Source organism: Lepisosteus platostomus, chromosome 4 (genome assembly GCF_059453375.1).
Source record: "Lepisosteus platostomus isolate fLepPlt1 chromosome 4, fLepPlt1.hap1, whole genome shotgun sequence".
NCBI classification, from domain to species: Eukaryota; Metazoa; Chordata; class Actinopteri; order Semionotiformes; family Lepisosteidae; genus Lepisosteus; species Lepisosteus platostomus.
This window is the reverse complement of record NC_142614.1, coordinates 63556879-63579064: the sequence shown is the minus strand read 5'-3', so window position 1 is coordinate 63579064 and position 22186 is coordinate 63556879. Positions and strand designations below refer to the sequence as shown.

At 36.3% G+C, this 22186-nt stretch overlaps 1 protein-coding gene across 1 annotated transcript in view; it reads left to right on the top strand.

The window, feature by feature from the left end:
• lpar1 (lysophosphatidic acid receptor 1) overlaps nucleotides 1-22186 on the top strand; it is a 64936-nt gene that overhangs the window by 28088 nt on the left and 14662 nt on the right. Inside the window, exon 2 of the mRNA XM_088630237.1 lies at nucleotides 16134-16889. Coding sequence (XP_088486363.1) covers nucleotides 16148-16889 — 742 coding nt within the window. The 5' untranslated portion in view covers nucleotides 16134-16147. The remainder of the gene's footprint in view (nucleotides 1-16133; nucleotides 16890-22186) is intronic.

Below are 22186 nucleotides of genomic sequence, written 5' to 3'. Positions count from 1 at the left end.
CACACGCGTTACAGTATGCTCCTATTCTTTTTATGCTCAGCTACTAAGATTTCCCTTCAGTGGTAAAATTCAATATCTACAACGGGCACAGTAAAGACGTTTACAGTAAGTCTTTCTACGACAGACCAACGGACCACGAGTGCCCCTGTCGGTCAACCAATCACGCACCGCGGTATCGCGTGTCATCATACCTGCGGTATCTGTACCGCGGTGTCTGTACCGCGCACTTTGAATGGCTGCATCTGTAGTTAATATTTTATGTTAAGTCCCAACTCACATTGTGATATGACAAACCAACCATGAAGACCCAGGAGATTTTAAAACTGGTAAAGAATATCATAATAGAGAAGCACAGATCAGAAGGTTGCAAGAAAAAAAAAGATTGCTGATTATTATGAAAAAGTGGAATATGCATCAAACCACAAGGATACTAGCCAGGTCAGGCTGGCCCTCCTCTGTGAACAGCTGGGCAAGCAGGAAACTTGTAAGTGATGTGACCGCAAAGCCAGCAGTGACTTGGAAAGATTTGTAAAGTTCTGATTTGAGATGGGAGCGGAGGTTTATACATGAACAATATCCCAGTGCTTACACAAATCTGGCCTGTGTGGTGAGTAACAAAAAATTATCCGTTACTTAAAATCGGTTTTCATCAAATCATGTAAATGATAACTTCAGACTTGTGGTCTGATAAGATATACAGTAAATTGAAATATTTGGTCTAAATGCATGGCATTGAATCTTCTGCAAGCCCAAAACACTATACCAGTATTGTCCAAGCTGTCAAGCATGTCAGATTACAAGACACATCTCATCAGCAGAGACATTTAATCCTATAGTTTAACAATTGATATACATATACACTCATCCTTTGCTTTAGAAAGGTATTTAGCTCTTCAAAAGATGTTTATAATGCAACATTTTGTAAAAGAATTTTAAATTAAATTCCTATAACATCTCATGGGGGAAATGCATTAAATTTGAAAAGAACATACTTTCAAAGGTATTGGGATTTGTACCAAACTACAGTATTAATTCCAAGAATTGATTATATTCTTGTGAAACATTTTCTGAGTTAAAGACTGTAACAGGAAGAGCTTACTTCTGGAGTTGTGCATTTCATCTCCATGAATGCACTGGACAATCATGTCTGGACCTCAGGTTGTACTAAAATATAGTATGTTAGGGTGAACCAGCATCTGGCTGCGTATTGTTTCAATCAGGGCAAGATCAGGCTGTCGATTTATCTATACCGAGTATACTTGATCTGACAAATAATAGACATTTCCTGGGAATGTAAATAGGATTAGGGGCATTATCATGTTACTTGTTACAGTGGTAGAAAATAATCTGTCCCTTTTCTGACTGTGGGAGCTCTATATTTGTCTTGATGTGTTTTGTTAAAGCTATCCATTAACTTAACCATACCATTTCCCAAACCACCAAACATACTTGGCACTGGCTTGCTTTGCTAATGAAGGAAAATTTCACAATACAATGTTTTGTTTTAACTGAGTTTCCTAAGAAATATAGTTTGGCAGGTGCTGATTTGTTTCAACACTTGTAGGCTCAAAAGCAGCTTTAATACAGCACTTCCTGTGGTCACACTACATAGTTCTGTATATAGTTACAAGTGTTTAGCAGTTTGTTTGTGTTTTCTGAAGAAAATACAGTTTTTATTCAAAGTCAAAAGAGAACAAAGTTATCAATTTACTAAATTTGCAACAATTCTTGTTTTTATTATTTAAATTTTAGGGATAAAAATTAAATCCCAAATATCATATTCTTTATGATAATATTCTTAGAGACTGTCATCTTTGTTTTCTACCATAGCAATGCCATTTTACAAATGAAATTATAAATTAATAAATGGTTGTAAATAGTCTTATCTATTGTTTGGCATCCTCCTGCTTTTGTGAGTGAGAAGTTATGCATTATAAAAGTTTAAAGTGTGTTTCACTGTGAGATTTGTCAATCTTGTCTTAGAACAGTGCAATTCCTAAAAATACTGAGAATGTATTTCTGTTTTTATTTTTGAAAAATCCTCATCCTTCTATAGCGATGCTATAGACCATTTTGTGTCCATAAGCACATGTTTTCATGTTAAATGTATACTAATGTATACTATGTATCCTGTGAGATCTTCCTTAAAGTCACATATTAATAATTTAAGGACTTTATTGATCAGGCACTATTTAAATGGACTAAGCTGAAGTCTAAAATTCACTTGGCATAGTTAATGAGGATGGCATCTGCCTGCTTAATGTGTGTAAGCCCTTTTGAAAGCAGAGGGGAAGAATGGATTGCTAATCTCATGGGAGGCAAATGTGTTTTCATTTATGTGTGACTGGAGTTTTCTAGTCCCCATGTAATAGCACTGGTGCTCCGAATGACATGTACTTGCAGGTTCGGATTCTTTACTCCCAAGAACAATTTGAGTAGAGTAAATGTGTCTTTTCGTCTGCCAACCCACAATGCAATTAATATACAGTGTGTTTTGTGGAAGCCTAGATAGGACACCAGGACATGCACAGAGATTTATACACAACCACGTCTACACTACATTTAGAGATGTTCCTTGCTTCAGGAGACTGGGAATAACCTGTTGCTATCTCTCACTTGATCAGTGAAAGGAAGAAAGTTGGTCTGGTGACAACATTGGTAAATACCTAAAGTAAAAGCTTGAAGAGGCTTGCATCTGCAGATCAAACAAAAGCTCATTGAGTACAGATCCACACAGATGATCTGCATTAGTGAGAGAACAATTTGCTCCAGAAGCCATCAAAGGAATATCCCACCAAGGTCTTGAACTTAGTTACCTGATTTTAATAGGACCCAAAGAAGTAGTAATTACTCAGACGCAAGTTTCATTATGTTGTGCATCTGCACTCAACAAGGTAAATTTAATCACTATCTACATCTCTGTATTTCCTGTGACCTGCCTATTTTTAAGAAGCCCACTATTTCCTCTGGCTGTGTTGCACTGTGCTGACATAAGGAGAACATGAAAAGTCCTAACAGAGAATATCCTAGCTTGAAATAGAACCTAGTACCCAAAAGCTAACTGCTTCACCACTGTGGCAGCCTGGTCTAGATAAAAAATCTGAATTTTAACATTAAACATAAAGCCTTCATTGCATTTTATGAATATTATGGCCACATTTTAGTATTTTGTTGTTATTCCTCATTTTTCTACATCTCCAAAAACTGTTTGCCATTTTTGTAGTGTTTGTTTTGCTTCTTTTTTTACCACATTGTGTTGCATTTAGATCAGTCTGCTGGGTAGTTTTTAATTCTCCTAATGTTCTCCTTAAAGAAGCTTTGCTCCAAAGACCAGATCTAGCTATAACAAATATTTACTCCCTCCCCACAATACTACAATATTCTCTGCAAAACTGAAGGGGAAGTATTGTAAGTTCAGAAAATATTTATACATAAAGGAAATGGTAGAGAAAAGAGCAAATTTATTTAAGTTTGGATTAACAGACACTGTAAAGGAAGGAACCAACTCCATTCCTGTCATGACCTTAGTTATGAGAGATTTGCAAAGAATATCTTGCCTTTCTCAGTGTTTACATGAATTTGCCAAACATCTCCATACATTACAAGATACAGCTTAAATCAGTTGCTTGTCGTGTCTGGTAAGTGAATAGGAAACATATTTTCTGTGTTAATTGTTTTCATGTGTGTCTTCATATTTGTATGCGTCATTTATTAAACGTGGATTAATTCCATGTAGTCCTGTTTAGGAATACTTCTGTATTGATGTCAACCCTTTCAAATTAAGAGCTCATCACTGAACAGTTATTTCCAAATCCCCTGTAATGGTAAATGCTTCATGAAATGTTAATTTTGAAGCAAAAGATATTCCTCTGCTTTGAGGTTCTGGAATCTTTAATAAGCAGCAGTGTTAATTTGTGGCTTAAGTGATGTTTGGAGCAAGGTTGTCTGGCAAATGTGATGTAATAATGTCTTGGAAATGTATTTTTTAGTATGAATATTTGTGCAATGAACAAAACCATTCAGGGTTTTCATAACTTTTAAGTGATTTTTCAGCAGAATTTGTTCAGTGAGTTTTGTTTGATGTCTTAGCTGCATTCTTCAAAAAATTAACAACATTTTATCTTTTTCATTTTATGATCATTAGACTGGATGGACAGGGTCAACAAGAGACCTAGATCTGTTGTAGGCAGTTATGTCTTTAATTTTGTTGTAAAGAGTATAATTTGGAGAGATTAAAATATTTTTCTAAAGTTTTCCAATCACAAAAACACTTTTTTTATAATTAGTTGATTTATAGGAAAAACCGATTTGAATATAATGATTTTAATTTAGTCAATCTAGTTTAGTCAATAAAATGGGAGATATAACTAAGACTAGGTGTTTGAGGGAGGTTATTTTGTAGTTTAATTGCACTTACGATAATGTGTAGTAGAGCATGTAAAAGACAGATTTTTTTTTAAATGTTGATGAATGTGAATAGGATTTCAATTTCATGGGTAATAGTGATCAAATGGGTTTATATAAAGTAATATGAACTGATTGGAGCCGTGATAGCTCAGATGGCAAAGGTGTCTAGCTCCTGACTGGAAGGTCCTGGGTTCAATCCCAGGTAGGGGCAAGCGATGGAGCTTGCTCTAATTCCTTCCAGACGGCTCCCAGGTCCACTCAGCCTGCTTTCCAAATGAATACCAGGTGTTAATCCTTCCGGGGGGTAAGAGGCCAGACAGAGCGTGATACTGACCACATCACCTCCACCTCCAGTGTCGGATGGTCAAGAAACATGGTAGCCCTTCCCCCCAATTCCCCCATGGGCCTTTATGGCCTGAAAAGGGACCTACCTACTGTATCTAATGTGAACCAATTTGAATAAGAGTTTACAGTTTTAAATGAAATAAGTTTTCAAAAATTGGAAAATGCTTCAACAATCCAGCACATTGTTTGGTCAATGCAGCAGTAATATCCATTACAGCACCGCATGAGACTATTTCCCCTATCTTGATCCCACCTTCAACATATTTGACCACATTCGCTAATATTCTCACTATGCCTGCTCCCACAATTCTATTTCATTTCCCACAATACCACTCGCCCACGCTAATCTAGTTTCTAATATAGGAATTAATTTTTGTTGCCCCTTTCAGCTCTTAAAAATGCCTTGTTAGTTTTTCATAATGTAAAAGCCTGTACACTCAAACATAATGAAAATATAAAAATTTCTAGTACTTCTAGTTACTTCAAGTTTCCATGAATACAAAGAATGGCACTAACAGACTGTGTTTTTAGGCTTGTACATCTGTACATAATTTGTACATCATTTCAAAATGTGTCTGCAGACCTTGCTTTCTTGCTTTATTAGACAGAGCACTGAAGGCTAGAATTCAGATTTGATGGGACAGTCAGAGGAAATGCTACCACTATAGAATGCTGTCTGGGTTTGGGTATTATCCAAATCCTGAATCCCATGTAATTGGCCACTTCAATAGCCAAGAACTTTGGTTCACTGGAACCATATTCATCCTCTCAGTCACAGTATTTGCCACTGTTGGTATGTTTTTTTTGGCTAGGGGTTCATCTGAGGTGGAAGGGTGGACATTGAATTGTCTTGATGTCTGTGAGCATTTCAGGAAGCTCAAGTGTTTTGCTCAGAACCCTTGGGTCAGAAGTACCAAATTTAAAATCTGTGTATTGCAATTCAGCCTGATGTATGCTGTTGTACAGTAGCTTGGGCTTGTTAAATGTTATGGTCTTTAGCAAACATAAATGATTTTGCCAAGGTAATTGTGGAAAATAATACAGAACTGTTACAGCCTTGCAAAGGTACTTACCCCTTTCCATTGTTGTCCCTTTTTGTTGACTTACATGTAATGTATTCACATTTTTGTTCCTGGTCAACTTTGCAATGAAGCATAGTCAAAATGACAACATCTTGGTGTGCATAGGTGAAAGAATTATCCTAAAAGCAAAAGTGCTTCCACCAAGTGAGATGGCATATGGTTTATATTGGTACTATGGAATAATGACTAGGAGGTCTGGACCTTTGGACTAAAAGTATGTTATTGTAACCCCTCTATGTCACTTTAGGTTAAGAGTGTCAGCCAAAATATCAGTATTTGTTTACAATGTTGTACTGAAGCATTTAGTATTAAATACTACTTTGTAGAAAGTTACCTGCGAATGTGAACTGCACTTTTGTGCAAACATAATACCAGATAATACACTAAAATCTAAAGGGGGTATTGTAGTGTAAGAATGTAGTGTAAGAATCTTCAACCTTCAATCTTCAATAAAGAATCTTTATTTTAATTTTACGTGTTTCAAAACAGACTGCTGAAATCTTGCTATTGCTTAATACACAACTGTTTTGTGAAAATTCACTGCAAACACAAGTTCTTTAAATGTTCATTACCTGTCCCAAAAAGAATACAATTGTATGAGAAATGAAACAATCAGATAGATACATTTTCTAAAGATATTAAATATGCTTTTAATAGAGGTTCATCTTTTAATTGTTGGTTTATGTATGTATATAAACGTTGCAGTCACTTTGTTTAATTTTGTGAATGTGAAACTGTAAAACAAATAGGTCTCGAATTGGCAAAAGCCTTTCAGTCAGCCAGTGTTTCAGGCTGATGTTACCCTTATCGTTTAACACCTGGAGAGAGTAAACAAAAATAACATTTGGCATCATCCATTCTTTTCTTATAGTTCCTGAGAAGCTATGTTTTATCATCAACTGGATATGGTACATATTACCAAGCATTCACTACCAATTAAGAAGACGTGCCTTGTTCCTGTAGTTAAGAATTCCCCCTTCTTCAGCCTCCTCCTGTAGCCTCTGGTACGATGGTGACCCTTTCTCTTTGATTTTGTGATGCATTTATATTAGAGTTACATAGGTTTTTTTTCTAAAAATGTGTGCTTTTTAAATTAATTGGATTATATTAAGGTGCAACACATTAGGGGATATTCTACTGCTGCATGGGTTTGGTTGTATAGTCTGTATTGATAGTTTTTAAAGCAACACATTTAATGGATTCTCCATCATTGTCAGAAAATTAATCTGCAATAGAGTTAAAAACCTGTTTACATAAATAACAAACCTCAAAAGATGTAAACAGATGTCTAAATTTCTTTATACTTTATGTAAGAGTGAAACACTGTTTAAAACTATTCATAGCTATTTTTAACAAATTCTGCAATGATTTAACATCCCAATTTATAACCTCTTAAACAATACAATGTCTAAATTGCCTTTCTGTGCTTGTCAGTGACCAGGATGTCTTATGGTAGTTTGGGAGTGTCTAAAATGGGCTTTGAGCCCACAGTCTCCTTTGTGCTTGGACTTTCAGATCCAGAAATCAGAGTCTAACCATTTCTCCCATGTATTTCTGTATTTCTGTAAATACAGAAAGTTTTCTAAAAATTAAAAAAGAATGAAATCAAAACAGACATTTTCTTAATAATTTCATGTGGAATGACTGGAATGACCTGGATCTCAACCAGCTGTTTCTTGAAAGAAGCCGGGGTATCCTAACAGTCTTATTGCTTGCTCATTTGTTTAGAACAGATACTGAGGAAAGCCTTAACATCTAAGTCTTTTAGATCATCAGAATCATCAAAATGATTCATATTTTATATTGTTTTACATGTAAAGTGACATCTAGTGGCAAGAAGGAGAATGTGTTTAGATAGCGGGTTTTTAACAGGGACATTGATAATAGCACCCTCCAATGTGGCTGTTTCTGTATAAAAAGGACTATAACATGACATGGTGACAGAAGTGGGATGAGGGAATAAAAAACTCTAAAGAGATGTTCTTTGATGGGAACTGCAAGGAAGAGGTAAAAACAAAAACATTGGTACTATTATAATCTCACCCTGCCTGGATTTTATTTCATTCAAAGATGAGTGGCCAAGATGGACAAAGCAATCTGAATGTTCAGAATACCATATGGTCTTGATCAATAGCCAAAAGATAACCATTTTGTTTAAGCCTGTGAATGTGTTCACTCAACCTTACTGTAGACAGGTGTATACCATACTGAAACAAAAATTGGAAACATTTGTTAATGAGACAAACTGTATTTTTGAGAGAACAAACTTGAGAGACAGTACGAAGTGGGAGAGATGGTAGAAAGTTTTATCACTGTGCTTTGTCATAGCACTGCAGATAAGAAGGGCTGCATAGCAAGATGATTAGAGGCAAATTAGTCATGGATTTGAGATGGACTGTCTGAAGTATTGCAAATGGATGCTGAGTGCATGCTAGAAAAGACAAAACCATCTGTAAGCAGCAAGGGGGGATGTTAGAAAATCATTTCCAAGATGTGTGCAGTGACTTCAATGTGGAGACCATTAATGATCAAAAGAAAATCTACAAAAGCGCTCAAACCCTGTACCCCAGCTGTTAACGGAAGCAGCCATGGAGCAAAGCACAATAAAACAGGCCCAAAAAGAATTATTGGACAAAATGCCGTAAGATCCCCAGTGAAGGATATACAGCAATTCTCTGCAAAATGCAGTACATCTCCTATATTAAATGCCGAAAGCACATAATGCAAAGATCTGCAGTACTGGAAATCCAGGGAACAAAATCCAAACTAAGGGTATTGCATTCCTTGGAACAGAGAGTACCAGTGAATCAAAACTGTTAAGATATCTATGGGCGCTAGCAAGGCTGAATTTTAATATGATAAGGACATCTGTTATTCCTGAAGAAGCATACAAAATGGGGAGATTTGTGGAGTTCTTCAGAAATATAAAATGCTACCTATAGCTACCTACAGTAGCTATACTCTGTTACAAATAAAAGGCAAGATTAAAATTCTACCTTATCTGTACATTTTATGTCCATTAACCACTTCTCAATCCAAATGTGCATTGCTGTAATAACCGCTGCTTGTATTTTGAGAACCTTTTATCAAACTAAATGAGAAACATCAAATCTTTTTTTTAACTTGTTCTATGAAAACAGCCTGTGTCCTTTGGGAAATTAGGACATATCTTAGTCCATTTATTTGCCCCAACTGATTGAACTGTCCATAATTTCCCTAGTCTTAAAAATGAAGGTATGTATGTGAACAGGTTTGACAAATAGTATCCCACCAGGAGTGTATCAGTACAGTTGGATCCGGACATCTGGAAATTTACTGTTCAGAAATTTGCTTAATTGCGAATCAGTCTGGCTGGTGGAGTCTTGAATGGAAGAAGAGGAGAGTAAGATGAAACGGAGCTGAAGGTTGTAAAGCGCAACTTTCAAATTAGTGGCACAACAGACTAAAATTGTGAGACGAAACTAGTGAGTGAGCTTCTCCCTGTTGCCTGCTCAAGTATCCAGTACCTAGCCTCTGCATCTCAACGTGATCTTGTCTCAGTATCGTAGTCAACAGTCTCAGTTCTGTAGGCAGCATGGGAACGACAGGCTGGAGATGAGTTTACAGGCTCTCTGACAGTTTTATTGCCTGTTTCATTACAGTAGGGAGTGCTAATCATGGAGGCAGAGAGAGAAAGTGCTGGAAAGCTGGACACAGAGGAGAGATTCTTGTTTATTTTAGCTGATTACTTTGAGTTTGTGATTACTTTTGTTTCTTTTAGCTAATCAGTCTTACTTAAATTAATTTATTGATTAACAAGAGTATTCAAACATCTGACCCTAATTTTCTTTTAATTGGGCTGAGTTCAGTGGGTGAGCAATATCTTTTTCACACCTGAAGATCCCATGTTTTATTACCTTGCACACCAAACAAATGTGAAAGAAGCACCAAACTTTCGTGTCATTTTTACCCTCAGACTCTCCTCTGTATACAACTACAAGTCACAAAGATGTGACCAAATTCACTGTGAAAAATGTGCAGATATGCAGAGAATCGGACAGTGGGCAAATATTTTTTCATGGCACTGTACAAACTAAAAACTGTAATACAGTACAAGCCATATGCAATGGTATAGGAGTGTAATTGGTTTTATACGAATTTGGCTATTTGTGACATTTCTTTGCATCAAACCATCAAGAATGCCAAAACCCTACTGTGCACTTTAGTTGTTTAGGTGTTAAGAAATGCCATCATTCCATGACCTTTAGGCAATGATCTTACATGTTTTTGTAAATGTTAAGAGTGTGAATATTACATTAAATAAGTTAAAAACAAGAGGTGGCCATTTGTCTAAATAATTTTGTTGCTAATAGCTCATTAAGGCAATGAATTAATCCGGCCATTACTTGAAGAAAATGATAAAAGTCAACAACATAGCTAGGTGGTTTAGTTCCTATTCCCAGATTCCTCTGTGTTCTCCTTTTTATATGTGATTCCCTTAGTTTCTTCTGTGTTTTCTGATTTGTTTCACTGTGAATTTTGAAGTCGTCCATTGAGTTGATAATTTGTCAATGCCCTTGAAGATGATCAATTCGGTGTTCTCTGAACAAGACAATAAATAACAAAAATTAGTTATTTTAGCCTGTATGCATAGGATGCTCTTTTAAGCCTTCAATTAGATTTTTTTTCCTGGTAATACAACTTTTCTTAATTGAATTGTTTATCAGCATAATCACTATGTGAAATGTAGATTGAGAATTTGTTCCATTTCCATTACAACTTTCATTTTTCAATGTTGAAGGAATAGTAGTCACAGTTTTGTTTTTCAGATGATAACTTGTTCCTGTTATGTCATGAAATTGGGTCATTGGCAGTTTTAAAACTTCAATTCATTGATCAGAACAATTTGTATATCAAGTTTTCAAAATGTTGAAGATGGATAGAAATGTAATTATAAATCCAATACCAAAGTGCAAATTGAAACATGAGAATTTGATGAATATTCAGAATTTCTTACTTTTTCTGTACAATATATAAGATGAAATGGAAGTATACTGTACATTTTAGATGACATTTCAGGTCAAACATTTTTGACAGTCCTTATTTACAAGCTACTCATTTTGGTTAATGCTGTTACTGGAATAAGAGAGAGATGTGGAGTCCCAAAGTAGTGCTGCCAAATGAATAATCTGTTCAGCTTCATGTTTGATGTGTTATAACGTTCATGCTGTCGTTCATGAGCTCTGAGCACGATATCATTCATTTGGACCTGTTGTAAAATTAAATACTACAGGGCCAGTAAATGCAAGAATCATATCATCATTCCATGATTAAGTGCATCACCGAAGTGTTATTTTAGCACAGCACTCTCAGAAATTTGCTAAAATTCCTTACATGCTTTTTGGTGGGTGAAAATCTCAAGCAATTAAAATTCTAAACTAAAAACATAAGAATTTAATTTCCTCATTCACTGACCTTAGACCTCAGCAAATGAAAAATACCCACATTAAATAAAGTCCAAGTACTTTGGGTGGATACTGAATGGATATTGGATTATACTGATGGTACAGGATTTGTTCTTGGAATACTGCATCTTCACATTGGAGGGCTCACTTTTAATACAAGTTAGTAAATATACACAATATGTACTGCATCAAAGTGATAGCAGAGACTGCCTGGGTCGAGCTCTTGCCCACTAAGACTGAGTTTGGCCCCTGTTCAAGGCTTACAACTGGGCTCCTTGTCTCCAGGTTTGGCTTTGTTGCTGTGAAATCTTCATTTTCCATCTGGTCTTCTGCACCTGTGGTTCTGCCTATATTTGTCTTCCTCTTTCTCTCACCTGCTCTGTCTTTGCATCTCATGTTGGTTTCATTGTCTTTAACAGGTTGGTCACCTAGTTGTGCCACGGATTGGATTAATAAGGCTGTTCTTTGTGTGGGCATATATTTTGGATGTTTAAATAACTTACTTTTTTATTTATGAAAAACTTTCTTTCAGGAAAATGAATTCTATACAGATTCTCAAATTGACTGTAAAACAGAGTCAATAGCAAAAAATATCTGAGAATATATTTAATATTTGGATATCTGTAGGCTAGTTGTGTGTTATTAATCTGAACTGAAGGGTGGAGTGGTGGCTCTGTGGCTAAGGATCTACGCCTGTGGCTGGAAGGTTGCCGGTTTAAATCTCGAGGCCGGCAGAGGAATCCTACTCCGTTGGGCCCCTGAGCAAGGCCCTTAACCCCAACTGCTCCAGGGGTGCTGTACAATGGCTGACCCTGCACTCTGACCCCAAGCTTCTCTCCCTGTCTGCATCAATCATGGAGAGCAAGTTGGGGTATGTGAAAAAGACTAATTACTAATGCAAGAAATTGTATATGGCTAATAAAGTGATCTCTTATCTTATAACCAATATGCAATATGTGAATAGCTTATTCTGAATAATGTTGTTATGGAGTATTAAACCTCTTATTTAGAAAACTCACTTTCACCTATCCCTGCACATTTATGAACTGCAAACTGATTAGTAAGAGCATGGTACTCAGAACAACCGGCATATTTAATTTGCACAATGGCAATGCATGTAATTAGGTGGATAGGTTTACATAATTATACTGTTTTTCTGGACTCAAGTCTTGTCATATTGTATAATTTGCATAATGATACAGAACATACTGTAGGTCTTCCTGCAATTCTTTCTAGTCAGCATCGGTAAACTTCTTCATAAAAAAAAGTCACCCCCACCACTCATTGCTTACTGTCTTTGTCAGATTAAAGGTTCAAGTCCACTTCTGACTGTTAGCTGTAGGCAGTTCCATCTCTAATTGCTACCTCCACCTGTTGTACGTTGATTAAAATCAGCACAGATTTTGAGTTCCCCAAGTACAGTAAATACTGTCTTGTTTTTACATAAGACTCCATCTTCATTATCACCTTGTAAAAATAACTTTAAATAATAATACCAGATTATGTGTTCCATATATTCTGTCAGCATGTAAACACTAATTAATGGCTGAATTATAATTGGAATATGTACACAATTATTCAGATTACTTCTCTGGAGTATTCATATTCAGAATACTCATTACAAATGCCATGCTAATAAACATATATAGTTGTGCTCTCTTTTTTGGGGAAAATAAAACAATAAATTTGCTGTGAACCAGAGGTGCTGTGATGTGTTTATTTTTATTTGACATTAGTAGGCAGCTCTGATTTGATCTTTTCAGGGTTAAAGCTCTCCCACAGGGAGCTATCAATTTATTATTTTCTATCCCTGAGAATGTAAAGAATGTTTGTTCTTCCTCGTGGGAGTTCTTGGAAAAACTGCGATGCTGCTGAACAATTAAGAAGTGATCTCTGGAGGTGCTCAGCCTTTTCACCTATCGTTCAAGACTGACGTTCAAAAACCTTGATTGTTTTTATTTACCATGGAATCTTCTATGACGAGAATTAAAGGTGTGAAAACTTTCAGGAATGAGATGGTCTTAAATCATTGAAATTTCATTTTTTTTAAATGTCTTTATACAACAAACGTAGGTATAAAACACTTAATGCAACATTTAGTCTTCCTTATTTTTAGGCATTTGTTTTCATTAGAAGAAGTAAAGATTTCTTTTACTTTTGTGCAGATGTATTTTTTTATATTTATTTTTTCTAAGAGTCTCACTTATTTGAATAACAGGCATAAATTCTAAATGCATTCTGGGTATTTTTTAGAATTTTTTAAAAATTAAAACAAATTGAATTGGATTCAAATTGTGAAAATATTTGTTTAAATATGCAGTCCCAATGTTTGAAATCCATTAAAGCAATGGCTTAATAAACGTTTTTCAGTAAGAAAATGAGAAATACATAGCATTATAATAACACCAACAACAAAATATAATAGCTTGTATCACTCACCAAAATGAGTATTATATGTTCTATGACCATTTAGTACTGTAAGTAGAATACATAATGGTTTTAGACCTATGTAATTTTATCTTGAAAGGCCAATGCACAATGTTAGTAATTTAATAAATGTAAAAAAGGCAGTACACAAAAGGAAATTAAAGTTGAATTAGGATTTCATGAATTACGTTTTACAATCCAGTTACATGGAGGTTTAACATTAAAGAAAATTAAATGCTTCTAACTAGGCAATATGGCTTTTTTATGGTGGTTTAATGTTTTCAATCGGAAAACAAGCGGATACATTTACGAGCTCCCTCCTCATGCATTCAATATGCTAAACATGACCTTGTTAATCCACCAGTTAGAATCTACATTTGTTTGCTTTGGATAAAAAAACTATTGCATTAAACATTAACATATAGCTGGCTTTCCTATTTTTAAATGAAAGGTTGTTTGTTTTAAGATCTGTGCAAAGATTCTTACGGACTTGCTTCTGATTTACTATACCTTATATATTTGCATTTTTTTGCACTTTATTGAAAATACAGATGTCTTGGAGAACCTTCTTTTCAAGTAAATAATGAGGTAGAATGACCAAAATACATTCAATCCTGCAACAGCCCAGAGGCCCACTTCCTGTCTGTGATGTTTTGGAGGAGAACATCAGCCAATTCAAATTAAACCCTACAGAGATGTGACTAATAGCATGCTGGGATAGTCTGGAGTCTTAACTACAGTACTTCAGCTTGTTAGTTTGTTTACTTAAATAGCCTGGTGGCATGCTTGTTTAGTTGGCCTCCCCCATTAATTCTTGAAGGAGGGACAGCCATAAAAATGTTCCAGATGCAACAAATGATATAGTCAAATGTAAAAGCTAGTGATGTACAGAAGTACACACAAGCACATATGCATACATATCCATAAATATACATGTGTGTATGTTTACATTGACACTATTCAAGTGCAATTAGGTTTGCAGTACTGGCTAAAAAGACAATTCTCTTATATGTGTTCATATAAAATTTGTGCATGTGAGTATTATATACAGTATATTATAGTTGATGTATAAGTTTGTATATAGTGATCTTGATGTGTGGGATTGTGGCTCAGTCCTAGCACAAATCTATGATATTGTCTGTTGAATGGATCTACTGGAACTCCATTCACAAGGGTCATTTCTCTGAAAGAGGAAGTCGTTTTATGACAATTGCTGTTAGAGGACATTACAGCACTGGTGTAAAGATGGAAAGATGGTTGCTCTGTGTCTGGTTCAAGAATAAACAGCCATGCTTTCCAAACTTCACGCACACTCAATTTCTATAATCACTCATTTAATTTTTTTTTGTCCAGTGTGCTAATGTTGATCTCCTTACATGGGCGGCAAGTAGTTGAGGGAAAAATGTTTTCAGTTTACTTACTGGAGGGTGTTAGGTTAGGTGTGATCCAGCAGAGTCCTTTATTCATGTGCATGGAGAGGATACAATCATGCAGATCTAAGAGCAGCCTCTCAAACAGATCTGTCAATGCAATGGGTTTTATACAGCAAATTCACTCAGGCTAGCTCATTCTAAATTTCCACATTAGGAGTTGTCTTCTCTCTTTTTTGTAATTGACCACTTTATTCTTAAGAAGCAGTTTACCTTGTATACACACAAAATTAAGTATATAAATAGAAGGTGTGAAATTGAGCTAGACAGACTGCAGTTTCTAGCATTAGCATCAAAACATCCAATAATATGCTTGCAATTGTCCTTTCATACTGTTGCTAGGTAAAAAGGCATGTTAGCAAAGCCAAAAAGTCACTATCTTATACACTTTTAAAAGGTAAATGCTAAAATTCTTCCCCAAGGGTATTGCGTAAAATCTACTAATCTTTAATTTTCTGTATTCATTCATACAGTACATATATACATGACTCTTTTTTGCTTTTGCCTTGTTTTATTGTAAAGCACCTTAATGCCATGAAAGTAACTATAAAAATAGATATTAATAGGACTTTAAATCTGTTTTTCTTTACAAGATGTTAATATTAAGCTTTCACAAACTATAAGTTCATTGTCACGATTGTTTGGCTGGTAAGGGAGGTAAGGCTTCCCAGAATAATTATATTCTATCAATTGGACATTGTCTTTTACTCTGTTGTGCTTTAAGCAGTTGAATTTTATAAGAGCTCAAAATTCAGGTGTTGATTCTTTTGAAGGTTTTCATATTTACAGAACATCTTAGCCTTGTAACGTATCCTAACGTATTCATTGGCTCTAAATTACATCTTATCAATTTCATGTTACAATTTAAGAGTCCTAGTGGTAACAATAAATAGCTTGTTTCTGTATGTGCTTATATTCCTATGCTTTTTTCCTTGTGTTTTATATAGTCTGTTACATTGTGATTAATGTATTCCTAACAATTATTTCATTTCTTTTAGAAACATAAGCTTGCATGATGGATGAATCACAGTGCTTCTACAATGAAACCATTGCCTTCTTTTACAACCGCAGTGGAAAGTACCTGGCCACAGAATGGAATACAGTCAGCAAACTTGTAATGGGATTAGGTATCACCGTGTGCATTTTTATTATGTTGGCAAACTTACTAGTTATGGTGGCCATCTACGTAAACCGTCGATTCCACTTTCCTATTTATTACCTAATGGCCAATCTGGCAGCAGCAGACTTTTTTGCAGGACTGGCCTACTTTTACTTGATGTTCAACACGGGTCCTAACACACGGAGATTGACTGTTAGCACTTGGCTCTTGCGTCAGGGCCTGATTGACACTAGTTTGACTGCCTCTGTGGCCAACCTTCTGGCCATTGCCATAGAGCGCCACATAACTGTGTTCCGCATGCAACTCCACACGCGCATGAGCAACCGACGAGTAGTGGTGGTGATTGTGATCATCTGGACCATGTCAATTGTCATGGGTGCCATCCCCAGCGTGGGCTGGAACTGCATTTGTGACATTGCTACTTGCTCCAACATGGCACCACTCTACAGCAACTCCTACCTGATCTTCTGGGCCATCTTCAACCTGGTCACCTTTGTGGTCATGGTAGTCTTATACGCACACATCTTCGTCTACGTGCGCCAGAGGACAATGAGGATGTCTCGTCACAGCTCTGGGCCACGCCGCAACAGAGACACCATGATGAGCCTTTTGAAGACTGTGGTGATTGTTCTGGGTAAGTTCCTTGCATGTTATCCTTAAACTCATTGTTCACAAATACTAGCTTATACTCCTGTAGTGCTCTGCTGATTTAAAGGACATATGGAGTGAGTCATGTCATCATGCCATTGGTGAATTTGTCATTGTTAGCAAAGCACACAAACAGCGACCACACGCAACCACACCCTGAACTTTGTTTTGTTCCAGAGGATTTATTAAATCTGCTAAACATATCCATTCCAGACAGCGGATACTTGAAAACTTTGGTCTGTTCCTATTCACAAAGGCCAAAGATGACTTTCTTCAGATGTGCTTTGTGATCTTAATTGAAATGTACAGTATATTGTAGTGTAATACTTTTTGATTTCATTGAATATGACCTATTCTTTTTTTCTGTCAGGGAGTAATTGTCTTCATTCATTCTGTTATTCTATTTTTTTTTAACTGAATAATGCGTAGTGTAGTTAAACTGAATAAGATGAAAGTTCAGACTCACCCAGCTTTTGTTACTGTTTCATAGGCATGATGAAAACCCATTTTCCATAACATTTTAAATACTTTACATTTACCAGTTTTGGCACTTATTAACTAAAGAGCATTAAATTAAATCATTAAAATGTTTGAGATATTAAATGGATGTTGTGTATTCTATTAATAATTTACATCTCAACCACTTGTTAGCATAAGTTTGAAACACATCTAAACCTTCTGTTTTTTTGTGTATGAGTATCAAATGTGTACTGTATATATGTAAAAAAATCTGGCTGATTTACAGGAAATTGGTTTAATGTTGAAAGTAAAAATTAAATAATGAATGTTTATTTATAGGATTCCACACGAGTTCTACTGTCATGAATTATTCTAATAAAACAATCTGGCAATAATACATTTATGTATTGCAACATCCATCTTGGTTTGCACTCAGACTCGGTTTTGCCACACCGTAGCCATTTAGGACCTAAAGCATTACTGCAGTGTAAGAGTGTCGATGAACCTGTGAATATTGAATTCAATTAGTTCAGCAATTCCATAGGCAGCAGCAGTTTGAGTTTTCCAAAAAAGTGGCAGTCTGACAGGTTTCTTTGTTTATGCACAAATCCCATATTGCAATATGTAAAAGTTAGTGTCACAGAAATGTTACCCACCAAGTTAGGAGATAAATGGCAAAATATCAATTCATGATACAAGATATGTCAACAACAGAATAAGGTGGTGATCAGGTTGTCTTCATGGTGTAGGAATCCTTTTTGCTGTTTTGTAATTTCAGTGTCATGCTAATGAAGCCTACAATGTTTGGAATTCATTCGCCAAGCTCTGAGAAGGGTCATGGCAACATGACAAGTGCAGGTCCAAAGCAGTTTTTATTGTCCTGAGACCGGCTTTTCAGTTCAGTCTGTCCTTTGGTTCCCCGACAATATATAAATATATATTGTATGCATTTCCCAATGATAAAAACAGTCATTTTCTTGTAAGAGAGGGACCTATTCACAGTGATGCCAGCCATCTGAGAGAGAGAGTAACAGAAGCTTCCATTTCATATACAGAGTAGATCTCTCTGACTGATCCTTCATCTTTGGCTAGTCATTTTGTCACCACATATGGGTGTTTTTCACACAGGTTCTGTTCTTAATCATACCTCCTGTTCAGAGTGGTTTGTTCTTTGGGTTTCCTGGCAAATCTCTGAGGTCACAAAAGCTACTATGGGTTTGACATCAGGCACAGTGCCTTGAAAAGTATTCCCCTTATGCTTACAGATAAAGAGAAGGGTATAAAATAATTTCTGAGACCCTCAATATGTTTTTCAGTATGCAGTGGATAATCATTAAGAAGTGGAAGGCACCCTGACTGATAAGAATTGGGCTTCCCCTCCAAACTGTGCAGCTAGGCAAGGAGGACACTAGTTAGGGATGCCACCATGAAGTCAATGGTAACTTTGAAAGAGTTACAGTGGCTGAGATAGGAGAAAATGCTCACAGGAAAACAGCTGCCCACTCCACAAAGAAAGCTTGTATTGAACTGAAAATAAATATTAAGTTTTATATGGGTTCTGTAACAAAGCATCCGAGTCATACAGCAAACACGTATAAAAGGCTCTGTAGTCTTATCTTGTAGTCTGATGCAAACCCAAATTAGGGCATCACTCAGTCAACAATGTCCCTGTTATCGAGCATGGTGGTGGCAGTATTATATTATAGCTCTGCTTCTCATTAGCAGGGACTGGGAAGCTTGTCAAGACAATGGGAACAAAAATGGAGAAAAATAATGGGAAATCTTAAAAGAAAACTTACTATAGACCTACAACTGTTGCAAGAATTCACATTTCAGCAGGAAAATGACCCAAAGCACGAGGCCAAAGCAAAACCCAAGTGGCTTAACAATAAAAACAGTGTATGTCCTATAGTAGCCAAGTCAGTGCTGACTTAAATCTTTGGAAAGAATTGAAAATTGCTGTTTGTGAGTGATCCCCAAGCAACTTAAGAGAACTTGAGCAAAGCTTCTGCTAAAAAGAACCGGAACAAAAATTACTCCAATCAGAGTGCAAAGTTGGTAGACTTACCAGAAAATACTTGTGGCTTTAAAATCTATCTATTGATAGATCTATCTCTATTTATAGAGTTCACACCTGAAGAAAGCTCCACGGCTGAAACATTTTGTTTTCTTTCTTCTCTTTTCAACATGGAATAAACCTATTACTTGTTCCCATATAGAAATCTAAGTCTGTAAAAAAAGGACACAAAACAGAAGCTATTTTACACAAAAGGCTGCATTCCAATTTAAACTGTTTTCACAGAAATGTTCTCATAATAGTTTGTCAGATGACAATAAAGTGAGGGAATGTGAGCAACAGTGCTAAAAGCAGGATACCTTAGAAAATCCCCATTGAAATTAAGAACATAGGCTATTATTTATAAAAATAATTCTCCTAAAATTCATGTTTTACTTGCAGTCTCTTATGTTGTTTTAGTTTTCACTAGGGTGTCTGTAATTACAGAACAGTCAGTACAACCTGAAGTCAAGTTTGCAGCTGTTAAAAGGATGCCCTGGGAAAACGAGTTTGTTTTTTTTCAGCGCATACACATAGCTGCTCTTCAGTTGCAACATTAAGGATAGAGACAGATATTTGGAAATGCTGGATTTTTTGAGATGGTGGATTTATCCCACACGTGTACAATAGTAATCACTGGCACAGTGACTCCAAACAACAAAAACAGTTGTGGCCAGAGTTACTAATGCAGCTCCCCAAATGAACAAACATATTTAACTGATTGTATGATGCATTGTGATTGTTTCTTTCAATCTGTTTTAGCAATATAATTTTCTAATTTAATATGTGATTAAATTTGATTCATGTGTTTCACCACAGTTTAGCAATCTTTGTTTTATGATGCAGTTATTCTTTTGCTGTGTTGTAAAGTGCTTTGAAATGGTGACCTTTTTACTGCTTTTTAGGTATGTTACAAAAGGTAACATTTTGTATATATCTTTTGGATTTTAAAAAGAATAATAAATAATGAAGGAGTGTGCATACTGTTTTACAATTTATCTTTGGCCCTTGTAGAACCTTTTAAATCTCTAACTATTGGCAAACTATGGGTTATCCAGTATTTGTCTCATCATCATATTTTTTGTACTTAAACATTAGCCCACTTTTAATTTATACAGCTCTACATTGTTTTTTTCTTTTTTCAGTGAAGTGGCAAAAGTTGTGTCTGTATGGCATCAGCTCTGAAATTGTAAACAGTGCAGCTATTCAGTCCACTGTGTATCTGTAGGTTTTTGTTGTCAGTCCCAGCATTTGCCTAGCACAGTGTGTCTCTGAGTTATGACTCCACAGTTCCTTTTCTTCCTCAAAGAACTGATAACAGCAGCCAATTTTGGATGAAGGCTTTGCGTACTCAACGTAAAACAAAGGTCATCATTGTTTAGTTCAGGACAGTTGTGGCTTTGGATGAAAAGAAGGAAGAGCAATTTAGAAATTTCAGGAAGTGAACTATGGATTCTTTTTCTATTCACTGAGTCTAAGGCTTCAACAAGCTTAATGGATTTCTTAGTACTGTGACCTTCATGGACATTAAGTTATTCAGTAATATATTATTTTGTTGCAATAAAAATCAGCTTCAACATAATTAATATTTCAGAATCCATACTTTTAAGGATATTCACCAAAATTTAGGGAAAAAAACAAGCTACTACAAAGTGAAATACTGTACAAGGAATGGCATTCACTGGAGCACAAGTGTGACAGGCACTGCTCCCTCTAAGCTTCGCGCAGCAAACTAGGAGGGAATTTTTTTGCGCGGAAAATTTGACTGACTGTGAATGTTGGCATTTTCCCGTTAATGTTGACCTTCACGTGTATCTACGGTTGTGGCTCTAGTCTTACTTATCTACTGTCTTTGACCCAAGTTTGCGCACTAAATTATGCTTTCGTCATTTCCTGTTTATAATGCGTAGCGTCGTTGTGAGGCGTTACGTAGAGAGACAATTGTATTGAAACGACCGCAGAGTTCGGTATAGAAGGGAGCAGGCGTAGGACTCAGGAAAAGGGGTTGGACACATTTATTAACCAGAACCGGGGAAAGGTTTAGGGACAGGGATTACAGCGCCGAACCTACAGTACACTATACAGACAGGGTAAGGAAGAGGCCGCCTCATACAGCCCCTGCCCCCTTATATACATTCCGGTTCCCCGAAGTCCCGCCCCTCAGGCGCTGTTCCCAGCCCGCCTTGCGTGCGCATGGCCAAAGGGGTCGGAGCAGCTGTTCAAATATGATACAGTATCATATTTGAACCGCCACCTTACTTGCATCAAGTGCAGATTGCGAACGCGGGTTCAGTCTGATGAACATGATAAAAACAGTCTCGAAACCGTCTGGAAGAGTTACATTTAAGATATGCTCATGAGAATTAAAACAATGAGCAGAAGATTGTAGCGTTTACAAGTTCTTCTCAGAACAAAGGACCAGTGGAGACGCGATTAACTAACCAAGCGATAGCTTTATTCTTTATCAACTACACCAAAACCAATCACAGGATATTCACACACATGAGGAGACTGACGGAACACGTACACATCTTTAGGGTGGTAATTACTGAACAACAATCTATACACTTATAAGACTACACAGGACACTAGAACTACTATGACAGTATTTACACAGGTAGGGTCAGCCGCTGGTCATCGTGCTGACCCTCAGACTCTCCCTGGCTACAACTCCCAGTCTGCCCAGCGGTACTATGAGCTCCTCACCACCGGGCGAGGGTGTTACAATATTAATCTTGACAAGGTGCACAAGTGATGGTTGTCATTCA